The sequence below is a fragment of the Bos mutus genome, chromosome 18 (genome assembly GCF_027580195.1).
Source record: "Bos mutus isolate GX-2022 chromosome 18, NWIPB_WYAK_1.1, whole genome shotgun sequence".
NCBI lineage: Eukaryota > Metazoa > Chordata > Mammalia > Artiodactyla > Bovidae > Bos > Bos mutus.
The window spans coordinates 27,214,200-27,225,348 of record NC_091634.1 but is presented as its reverse complement, the minus strand read 5'-3'; the positions used below and the strand labels follow the sequence as shown (position 1 = coordinate 27,225,348).

General features: G+C 56.9%; 2 protein-coding genes across 5 annotated transcripts; both read right to left on the bottom strand.

The window, feature by feature from the left end:
- Positions 1-3,715: 3,715 nt before the first annotated feature.
- On the bottom strand, positions 3,716-7,584 carry PSMB10 (proteasome 20S subunit beta 10). Of its 3 annotated transcripts, none has more exons than XM_070388151.1 (8): positions 7,297-7,584; positions 5,794-5,881; positions 5,605-5,702; positions 5,353-5,493; positions 4,961-5,076; positions 4,792-4,850; positions 4,013-4,164; positions 3,716-3,888 (listed from the first exon to the last, which is right to left on the bottom strand). In XM_070388151.1, exons 1-8 carry the CDS (start codon positions 7,302-7,304, stop codon positions 3,777-3,779), a joined length of 774 nt encoding a protein of 257 aa, XP_070244252.1. In that variant the 5' UTR covers positions 7,305-7,584; the 3' UTR covers positions 3,716-3,776. The 3 variants fall into 3 exon arrangements, with proteins under 3 accessions (XP_070244252.1, XP_005896592.2, XP_070244253.1); XM_005896530.3 differs by lacking the exon at positions 7,297-7,584 and adding an exon at positions 6,118-6,317; XM_070388152.1 differs by lacking the exons at positions 4,013-4,164; positions 7,297-7,584 and adding an exon at positions 6,118-6,398.
- Positions 7,585-7,734: 150 nt separating this feature from the next.
- On the bottom strand, positions 7,735-11,033 carry LCAT (lecithin-cholesterol acyltransferase). Of its 2 annotated transcripts, none has more exons than XM_005896529.2 (6): positions 10,803-11,033; positions 9,927-10,083; positions 9,733-9,848; positions 9,542-9,637; positions 9,232-9,456; positions 7,735-8,334 (listed from the first exon to the last, which is right to left on the bottom strand). In XM_005896529.2, exons 1-6 carry the CDS (start codon positions 10,954-10,956, stop codon positions 7,760-7,762), a joined length of 1,323 nt encoding a protein of 440 aa, XP_005896591.1. In that variant the 5' UTR covers positions 10,957-11,033; the 3' UTR covers positions 7,735-7,759. The 2 variants fall into 2 exon arrangements, with proteins under 2 accessions (XP_005896591.1, XP_070244251.1); XM_070388150.1 differs by having other exon boundaries at positions 10,593-10,941.
- Between the last annotated feature and the right edge of the window lie 116 nt (positions 11,034-11,149).

The following is an 11,149-nucleotide window of genomic DNA, read 5'->3' as shown; positions in this document are numbered from 1 at the left end:
ACCCAGCCATGTGAGGCCTTCAGGCAGTGCCTCATTTGAGGAAGCCAGGAAAACTGGTGAGACGCACATTGTGTACTGGGCTGGGGAGGCGAGTGTCAGTAATGTGAGATCATTGTTCATGGTGGTGGGATTCCAGGAAGGGTGCCTGTGGAGCCAGGAAGGGGCCGTGTAGGATGGGCGTGGGCACAGGCCCCCAGGATGATGGGTGCCAGGGTTTAGACCAGGGCATCCTGTGAGTTCCTCACCCCCAGGGCCTACACACCTACACTGCCCACCCTTCCTTTCCCATCTGCGGCCCAGGCACTCAGCACAAGATGCTCGGTCGTACTCCCCCAGGATGACAAAGTGGCAGCCAGGGCTGCAGTGAGAGTGGGGTTGGGCAGCCAGAGGGAGGGCAGAGTGACAAGAGAGGGGCCTCCAGAGCCAGGCAGTGGGGAGGTGGGGCAGAGGTGGGGCAGGAAGAGGGGAAGCACTCCTACAACATTGCAGTGGGCAGCCGTGACCGCCCTGGACTGGCCGATGACAAACCCACCACAGAAGCAGAAGCCTTTGCTGTCCTGGGGTCAGGGGTTAGCAGTGGGGGTGGGCCCAGGCTAAACCCAGGCATGACACACCTGAGATCCTGCCCCACTGCCAGGGTCCTGTACCTATGGGAATACCTCCCAGGGCCAGGAGCCCAGCACTACCATCTTCCCATTGACAGTCCTCTGGCTGAAGTGCAGCACTGGTTTAATGGCAAGAACGCAGCAGCCTGGCCGTTGGACTGGAAAGGACCTGCTTCCCGCATCCCAGCCCACTTCTCCTCTCCTCCTGGGTACCCCCAGGCTGTCTCCAAAGGGGTCCAGATCAAGAGGGCTCTTATCATTGCTCCTCTCGTGAGCACCTCTGGGCCTCTACAGCAATCTCAGCTGCCCCATCCAACCAACCCCGAAGTCCTGTCCGTTCTTCCACATCTCTCTCCATCCTACTCACACCAGCTCTACTCCACCCCCCATACCAGGCCATTCTTCCCTCTGACCCAGGTGTATGTTGTCCCCTTCCTTCCTAACCTCTCCACTCACTCCAGACCTCAGCAGTCTGGACCCCACATACAGCCAGATGGCTTTTAAACTATACATCCTTTTGCTTTGAAGCTTCCTAAACCCTCCCCTGCTCCTGGACCCGGCCTAAGCTCCCGTCCCATTTGGGAGACTGGCCCCTGCCCACCTCTTGCTTTCTCCCAGCCCTGCCACATCCTTTTTCCTTTGCCCACTCTATCTACCTGCTTGCCTTCTAGCCACCCCAGCGCCTTCTCAGCCCCTGAGCAGGAAGCCTGGGCTAATACTGTGTTGCCCTAAGGCTGTTCAGTCAGGGCTGGGCCAGGCCCACTCACCCCAGGAGGAGCTAAGGAGGATGAGGCTGAAGGTCAGTCTGAGCAGCAACATTACAGCAGACATGAGGCTGAGAACTGGGCCTGGCTTTATGGGTCTCTTTGTCCTTGCGCCAAAGTCCCAGGAGTGAAGCCAAGCAGCTCCTTCCCATGCTGTGTCAGCAGGAGGGTTCTCCTGTGTCAGAGCCCTCCACCCAGGCCTTAGCAGATAGAGCCCAGGTGTGAGGCTCTCACCTCCTCCATCCCCCAAATCTTATCCTCTGATTGGCTCCCCACCTCACATCTCAAGTGTTGAGCACCAGGTACTAAGGACTTGTGCTTAGCCTTAATGGTGACCACTTGGTGGCTGGTATCAGGGAAGTCTCCCACGGTTATCAGGAGTGCCAGACCCAGAGAAGTCTGCTTAGCACTCAGGGGTGTTCCTGACTGGTAGAGTAGACCTGTACCAGCTCTACTGTGGAGAGCCAGGGCCAGTGGCCAGGACAGGGCAAATCCTAACACATCATCTCAGTGATTCCTTGTCAACTTGGAACAGAAGTCATGGTTTGGTCAGGGAGGTGATAACTCTCCTGCCACATGGTATGCGTGGACCCAAAGCTTCATCTGTCTGGTTCCAGAGCCCACACTGTTCATGATGATGTCTAGGAAGGGTCTTGTGCACAGGAGGGCAAGGTATGAGCTCTTGGTGACTGACCGACCCTGGATGGAGACCAGGGGTAGAAGGGTGACAGCCATCAAATCTCACAGCGTCCAGCCCTTGGGGCTCCCATGAACAAGCCCTGGTATCTACAGCCCATTCACTGAAGAGCTCCAAGCTGAGCCTGAACTGAGGGAGAGAAGACACCCCTGTGTGCGGAGTTGCAATGGGTAAGTTGGTTTGCCTCCTTTTAAGAGTGTGAGCACTGTGGCTGATTCAAGAACACATCAGTCAAAACAACAAGATGAAAAAAAAATAAGTTAATTGTTGACTGGAGAGGAGGATAGATAGGTAATAAAGCAAATATAACAAAATACTAATTGTAAAGTCTGTGGTGGGTATATAGGTATTCAATGTGGAATTTTTTTTTTTTTAACCCAAACCCTCTGATGGTTTTCAGGGAGTTTTTTTTTACATATATAATTTTACTTATTTATTTTTGTCTGTGCTGGAGCTTCGTTGCTATGCAGGCGTTTCTCTGGTTGTGGTGATCAAGGGCTACTCTTCGTTGCAGTACACAGGCTTCTCATTGCAGTGGCTTCTCTTGTGGCGCACAGGCTGTAGGACGCATGGACTTCAGTAGTTGCGGCACATGGGCTTGATTGTTGAGCTTTCCCAGCGCTAGAGCACAGGCTCAGTAGTTGTGGCCCATGCTCCTCAGTATGTGGGATCTTCCTGGACCAGGTAGCAAACCCCTGTCTCCCGCATTGGCAGGCGGATTCTTTACCACTGAGCCACCAGGGAAGCCCCCAGTGTGCAATTTTTTCAGTTTTTATGTTTATAAAAATAAAATCCTTCATAATAAAACATAATAAAAACACTGAGGGAAAAAGCACAATCAGGGACCTAGGGATGTCCAGCCTGGAGTAGGCTCTCCCCAGGGACTGGGCAGATTCTAGCAGTTCCAACGCTCCAGGGGAATTCTGCCATTCTCTCCCAGGGCAGGATGCTCCCACCAGCCCCTAGCACCTGGGTGCTCAGCAAAAGTCTGCTGGATAAATGTGTCATGTCATCTCTTCCCATGTGAGCCCTGTGACCCCTGGCAGTCAGAAAACAGAGTCCGTCCCCCTAGTCATAGCCCAACAAGTGCAAACAGAAGCTCAGCGTCATACCTCAGGTACGACGTAGTACCTCAGGTGTGCCTGGTCATCAGAGGGGTTTCACAGATAAAGGCGTTGTAGGAGTGTGCTTGTGAGAACTTGCCCTTGGAATCAGGAAGCAGCTCCTCCATCGGCATTTTAGCCATAGTGGGGCAATGCGTGGTGTGTGTGGGGTGTGGTCTGACTGGGAGCTGTGGGCTTTGTCCTTGGTCACTGATGAGGCAAGTAAAGGCTCTAGGTGAGGGCAGTACATAGAGCCTTTTGGATTGTACAATGGTCTCCCGTGGACCAGAGGGCAAAAGCCAGGCATGGGAGTGGTGGGGGAGCCTCCATGGTATGGAGAGGGGTCTTCCCACCTTCAGCCTGCAATGGCTTGCCAGGGCTGGGGTTCTAGAGGGGTAGATGACTAAGGTGGTGAGTGAATGGTGTCCCTCAGGCCAGACTCTGCAGCCATGGGAAGGAATGGCCTTTGCAGGGACAACTTGGCCACAGAGCCCTGCTGGCTGCTTGTTCCCCTCCACCCAAGACAGACACAGTCATCTGCCGAGGTAGGTGTTCGTGTTTTCTGGGTTTATTCCTCCTTGTTCCAAGCTCTAAGCCTCACCCTCCTTCACTCCACATCCATGGCCTGCACAGTTTCCTCCACCAGCTCCAGGGTCAGCGGCACCACTGTCTGGGACAGGACAGGTGTGGTCCCAGGGGCAAAGCGGTACTGGCTGGACCTGGGAAGAAGCAGGGACGACCCTTCAAAAGGGGGCCATCAAGTGTCCCGTCCTCTATAGCCCTGTCTTCCGCTACTACCCCATCCATCCTCCCCTGGGATTCCTCCACCTCCGGTGCTCCTACCTCTCTATAGGCTTTGTGGGAGAGCTCAGGGCTCGCAGCATCTTGGCACCGGCCGCGGTGATCACACATGCATCCACATTACCCCCAGAGCCCAGGTCACCCAGGATCCCTGCAGTGATGGCTTCCACCAGCAGCTCTTGCGCTGCCTCCAACTGCAATGATGTGTCAGTGAGGCCTGATGGACCCTTCTAGATCACCCTTAGGCTGTAGCCTGGACACAGTTCATCTTGAAGCCAGGCCTCATTTGCTCACACCCAAACTTCCCTCTCTCACCCTACACCCCCATCTCCACCCCAAGCTCCTCTACCCTGGTTTCAGTGTCCCCTGTACAGTGACACCATGTTCCCACTGCCCCCATCTTCACAAACTTCTGAGTCACACTTGTGGCTCTGCTTCCACTGGCCTGTTCACCCACCCCCAATTCCCCACTCACTGCCTTTTCTTTCCGGGCCTTAGCCGCTTATAAAGTGACATACAGATGCCTTCTGCTTCCATCCATCCCAAACGAAATCCAGACCCCAGACCCCACCTGCTGTTCCTCTCTCCTCAACTTCAAGTGGCACTGAGTTTTGACTTCTGAGGCAGTACAAGCTTTGGCACTGTTAGCATAGCACCTCGCCCTCATTCCACTGGCCCCTCAGTCTCCACTCAGTCGTCACCTCCGAGAAGCCTTCCCGGACTAGGCCAGGGTTCCTCTGCGTTTCCCCAGCTCGCGGGTGCACTTCCCATCAATGCTCGCATAATGTGGTGGTCGGGGAGTGGGGACAGGTGTCACTCACCGTCATGTTCGGCTGGAACCGGTCCTCTAGCACTGCTATGGCCGCATCCTGGCCGGATCCTGCAAGCAAGAGGGGCATCTGAGATCAACTGCGGCCGCCCAGTAGTGGGATAAACATTGAGGTCAGGGTCGCATAGCAAGGTTCGTGGGCAGCGGGCAGAAGCGCTCACCCAGGGCCGTGAAGGGCAGCCGGCTGTAGGAGCCATGGGGGTGCACGCTGTAGAGCTGCGGTCCTGTGAAGTCCACGCCGCCCACGATCAGCGACGCTCCCACGTAGCCTTGGTACCTTTTCGCCGAGTGGGTACGGTCAGCGGAACGCACCGGAGCCCAAGTCCCGCCCCTCCACGAAATCGCCCCTGCCTCCGAACCCCGCCCCTTCCCGCGGTCTGGCTCCCGGTAACTGACAGCGGTCCTCGCTGTCGCCCTCTTAGCTCCTCTTAGGCCCGCCTCTTCCGGGCTCTCGGACGTCTCAGCCCCGCCCTTTCTTCGGTCCTGCGTCCTCTCAGCCCCGCCCTCCCCGCAGCTGCCCCTCCTCGGGGTCAGCTTAGACCCGCCTCAGCACCGGAAGAGCGTCTGGCGCAGCATGCGGGTGACGGTGGCCACGCGGCACTCGCGGCCCGTGGACAGCGCGTGTAGCTCCATGTTGGACGCCGCCATCCTCGTGGTCATCTCGGCGTCCGCGGCTACTCCAGCCCCACAGCAGCTGAGGGCGAAAGGAGGGGTCCGTGTGGGCGTTGCTGGGATGTGCTGGCACCCCGGATGGGAACGAGGGGGCGGTTCTTGGAGGGGGAGAGTTAGGCGGGGGGATGCTCACTAGATTTTGGGGGCGATGAAGTGGATCTTTTCACAGATCTTGTCCGCGACGACCGAATCGTTAGTGGCCCGAGTATCGGCGCCCAAGATGACCCCGTCCTGCGGGTGGGAGGGAGGAGCCGTTGGCCTAGTCCCCACGTCCCATTTCCCGCCGCCCCTCTAGGCCGCGCCATCCCAGCTCCCTGCTTACTTGGAACACAAGGCCTGCAATGGTGGTCCCGGTCTTGCGTGCGTGAGGGACCCGGAGCCCCGGGAGGGCGCGTTGCAAGGCTGCGTTTCTGGAAACGGAGAGGAGAGGCCCAGGTTTCAGTTCTTCTGGGACCCTCATCACATCCCCTACCTCTGTCCCGGTTTCCCTCACCTCCTGGGGTAAACCTGGGAACCCAAGTCGTTCAACACACGTACCCTCCCCCACTCTGGCCCTCAGGAATTTTAAAGATCCTGAGGTTCTCGCTCCCGGAAGCCCTCGCTGAAGGGCATAGGCAGCTGGGGAACCAACCATTCCCGCCCTCACCTCTCACAGTTCTCGAAGGAGAAACCCCTTTGGGGCTCTAGCACTGTCTTCTGCATCTCCACGTGGGCAGGGGGTCAGAGGAGTGGGATCAGCAGGAATAAAAGAAGGCAGAAGGCTTGTCCTCTACACGGCTGCACTATTGTTTCCCCCTTTCGCTTTCACCTTTCCTCAAAGCATGCTGGTCCCTTTCTGCAGCTTCTCTTTCACTTTCACCTTCAGCTCTGGTCTTTTGCAGCTTAGGAAGAGGGGAGATGTCCCTTGCCTGGCACTCCAAGCTGCTCCTGGGTCCTCTGTCTGAACAGAGGGACAAATCCCTCCTCTTTGGCCATTGTCCAGCCTGAGCCCCGAGCTGTGCCTACCCTGACCCCACCTTTAACCTCAAGTCTCAGTGCCCTAAGGCTATCACATTGACCAAGTCTCTGTTCTTATTATTACCCATCTTCAACAGCATCAGTCATGGCTGCCTTTTGTCCTTCTCCCAACTCCTGCCTCTTGTTTGCTGTCTTTGCCTTCTTCCCAAAACCCAAACACTGAGGCTCAGTCCTCTCATCCAAGGCAATGCTGATCTGTCTTCCATGTTTCAGATGCTGTCCTCTCTCAGGAGGGGCATCATGGTTGTCCCTCAGGTGGCCTGTAGGCATGCCAGGCTCTGCCCATGGCCAAGCCTTATTTCACCTCCCAAAGGACCCTTTATCTAGCCACTTCTTTGGATTACTGCTTGTCTCAGCTAGCATCCTTTCCCTGCTGGGCACAGCATTGGCCTCCCTGGTTTCCCCACAATTCCTGCCCCTCACCCTCCACCCCAGACTACACTCCATGCTCTAGAGAGGGGACTCTTTTCTAGGTTGGAGATCTGGTCACACTCCCTGGTTAAACCCTGTATCAGTTGCACACAGCTCTCAGGCTCAAACAAGTCTTTACAGTCACCCTTCTCATTCATTCCATCTGATCTCTGCATTGGCAACACCTCCTCTGGGAAGCCTTTCCTGACCCACAAGACTCGCCACCTTGTTGCTCTCTATACCTTTCTCTCAGATCACTTAGCTCCATTACCTAAAAATTAAATCTTCACTAGTGAAGTGATCTATTTAATGGCTGTCACTCTCCTAGATTCTAAACTCTTGTGCTTCTGTCACCCACCTAGCACTCAAAAGCCTCTGTCCAGAGGCGGGGTCTCACCTGCCCATTTGGGAGCTAGGAGGGACATTTCAGATCTTCTACATCCTGTACCCTTGGCTCCATGTATGCCCATTCCACTGCTATGTGTGCAGATGCCTCCAGTCCCCATGCCCAGAGCAGAGGCAGGCACAGGCAGGCTGCTTAAATAGCTCAACCAGCAGTTTGTGCAAGCTAAATCGCTCCAGTCTTGTCCGTCTTTGTGACTCTATGGACTGTAGCCCGCCAGGCTCCTTTGCCCCTGGGACTCTCCAGGCAAGAATACTGGGAGTAGGTTGCCATGCCCTTCTTGTGGGAAGCTATACATCTCAAGGTGCCCAGTTCAGTCCCAGGCTTTAGCAAAGCTCTTTACTCCACAAAGCACCAGGCCTGTGGCTGCGGACGAATGCATCCTGGTGTGAGGACCTTAGTGCTTTTCCTTCAACCCACAACACACGTCAGGGCTTTTAACAGCAAAGGAATGTCTTTATTCAGGGGGCATGGGCTTTGGACTGGCAGTCGGGGGTACAGCAGTGCTATTTCGGTAGGTACCCAGCAGGATGGCATTGATGTGCTCCAGTGTCTGATTGCTGAAGACCATATTGAGGTGCTGTGTCCCTGGCAGAGGCAGCAGGTGCACAGGCTGTTTCTGGCGGCCCTGCCAGCGGGCACAGAGCTCGGTGCTGCGCGTGGCCACAGTGTCATCACCATCCTCATATAGCACATCCACAGGGTCTGTGTAGGGGAAGCCGTGGTCATAGATGTAGGTGCTGGGAGTGGGCAGGCCTATGCCATAGAGACAGTACACTTCCACGCCAGGTGCTGGGAGGCCTGCCAGCAGGTCACGTGACTGGAGCCACATGTACCAGCCTTCCTCAAAGTGCAGGTCTGTAAAGAAGCGCTGCATGTCACGGCTTGTGTAGTTGATACTGGGGGTGGAAATGAACACATGGTCCTCAGGCCACGTCTGCCTGGCGGGAAACATCCAGGGTGATGTTGTCGTCATGCGCTGCTCCTCTTTCAGCTTGATGCTGGACATGATTGGGATGCCTTGGTTGTCACCTGAGGACAGAGAGCCAGGTGGGTCAGGGCTACTCCAGCCGGCAGGCCCGGCTACTCCAGGCCCACAACTCCAGGGCCCCCCAGCCCAAGCTCAGCTGGACACTCAATCTTGCCCTTGCCCAATCCACAGAATCCAAGTCTTAGACTAGAACTGGCCTAGCATTCAGGAGGTGCTCATGTGTACTTTTTTTTTTTTTTTATTTAACTTTACAATATTGGTTCATGTGTACTTGTTAACTGAGAAGCCCCGATGGCACCTCTGACAGGCAGAGCTGGAGGGCTTCAACAGGAGGGTAGGGGAGCAGTGTTTCCTGAGGACGGGAGTATGAGTTGGGGGGATATAGTGCTGGCAGTTCTGTCTCAGGCAAGTGTCTGTCGACCCTTGTGGCCTGTGCTGCACAGGGCTCAGAGCTGTGTTCTGGGAAGGATGAGATGAGACCCATCTCTGTTTGACACCCATTGATGTGGTCTGGGGAGTGTTTCCTTCACTTCAGCTCCTAGGGGTAAGACCATGTCCAGCTGTGCTCAGCCTACAGCAGGTGCTCCACATGAGGGGCAGAAGGGTCTCCTGGGGTCTGGCCCTGGCTTTGGCAGATCTGCCGTGGCCTGGCTTAGGGAAGATCCGTGTGCAAAGCACCTCCTGGGAGCTGAGTGGGTAGACCTGAGGCCACAAGGAACAGACCTCAGTCAGACTCAGCAATGAGTCAGATTGCTGGGATTCACTTCATCTTTGTTTACCTCCCCTTTGTCATCGCTGAGACAAACTGTCAGGAGTTTGTCTAACAGTCCAGGCTGGGCTCACTGCTCTCCAAGGACAATGAAAGGGGCTATTTCCCAGAGGTGGTAGACAACACCCCCTAGCTGGGCACTGTGAGAAGAAACAGGAGGCCCTCTCACCTGAGGCCAAGACTAACATAGGCTTGATGGAGCCACCCCAGGGAGCCCCAAGAGAGATGAAACCGTCGATGAAGCGGTCCTTCCAGGTCTGGGGTTGGCGCAGTAAGAAATAGAGCAGGTGCAGGCAGCCAAGGCTGTGCCCAATGAGGAAGACGGGCTTCCCATATGTGGCATGCATCTCCTCCACCAGTCCAGCAAGCTTCAGGTAGTACTCCTCCTGCTGGCCTGCAGGGAGGTGGATCGGTCAGCATGGCTGGAGGTGGGGGCCTCCACCCTGCCCCCCAAGCCCCCTAAACATGGAGACACTCACTAGGCTCCAGCCGCCAGTCGTAGGGGGCGGCCCGCACTGTCTCATCCCGCACGTACCCATTGTTGACCAGGTTCTGTACCAGTGTGTGCATATAACCTGTGGGGGAGGTGGCGGCACCAGGGGCTGTGGCCATGGCCCCTGCAAGGCCAACACAGCCTAGAGCCCCACCCTCTCCCTCAGCACACACACACCTGCCAACTTGCTGCTGTCCAGGTATTCGACAGAGTAGGTCTTGCCAAAGCCAGGGACACGGATCTGTACACCGGGGGCATTGGACACCCGCCCAGAGCTGCGATTGTACACAACCCTGGGGGCAGTGGGACATTCAGCGGACCCGCGGCCAAGAAGCAGGGCAAGGGACTAGGCCAGAGGGGACGGCACCCACCTGGTGTTGTCGATCCAGCAGTCTACCCCAAGGGGCAGGAACATGTTGAGATCTAGCCAGATGGTGAAAAAGTCCTCCGTCTTGCGGTAGCACATCCAGTTCACCACACTCGGTTTATCCAGCTTGGCTTCCAGCTGATTCCCCAGGCAGCCGGGCACTGCGGGCACCAGCCTTCACTCTGGATCCCTTCCATTCCCCTGTGGTGGACCCCACCCTAGCCTCACCTCCCTGACACCACAGTGACTAGCCCCACCCCTTCCTCTCCTATACACACCATCAACCACCAGAGACTAAGGACAAGATCCTCTCTTTCTGTTCATATCCACTGCTCCATCTCCCCAAAGCCCAGACTCCCCCCAGGAAGGGAAGATTCAGGGGCCAAGGCCACTGACCACTGCCCCCACAGAGCAAACAGCTAGCATGACTCTCCATCTCTGCCAAAGTCCAAGAGGAGAACAAACAGAGTGGGGAGTGGGGGCAGGACTTGACAGGCCTCTCCTGCCCTCCTGGGCTGGGCACCTCGTCCTTGCTGGGGTGGGGGCTGAGGAAGGAGCGGCGGGGGGGAGGGAGGGGGCTGGACCCAGGGTCTGGCTACAGCTACAGCTGACCACAGCTTGTAATGCCCTGACCAAGCCCTCCGGCACACCCACCCTCCACTCCACCCACCTGGGGGAGACACCCTGGAGACACAGGAACAGTGTGGTGCAAGAAGGGGTAGATTTCTCCTCAGGACAAGCCTCTGGCCCCTCCAAACACTGAATTAAGAATCAGGGCTAATGCACGGGCAGAAGGGCGTTGGCAGGCTCTGCTACCAGGGGTGGGGGCCCTGGTTCCCCAAGGGCTGGCCGGGTGTATCAGGGGCCTGGCGGGGCTTACCGAGGATGACGGGCCGTGTGTGGTTACTGAGCTCGGCCTTGGGCGTGGTGTGCGGGGGGAACAGCACATTGAAGAGCCAGAAAGGGGCGGCGGGGGGGAGCAGCAGCCCCAGCAGCAGCAGGACCCACTGCCTCGGGGAGCCGGGCAGCCCCATTCCAGCCCTAGTGCCTGGTGCCCGCTAAAGCGGTCCTGGGCTGGCCTTATCTGGAGTGGGGGTGGGAGGGGCCCCAGGGACAGTGGGAGGGACAGCCTGGCCAATGGGGCTGGCCAGCGGTTGCCGGAAAGGGGCACAGCCTTAGGGAGCCGGCTCTGGGCCTGGATTCAGTCCCGCCTTCTTCCCCCGTGCC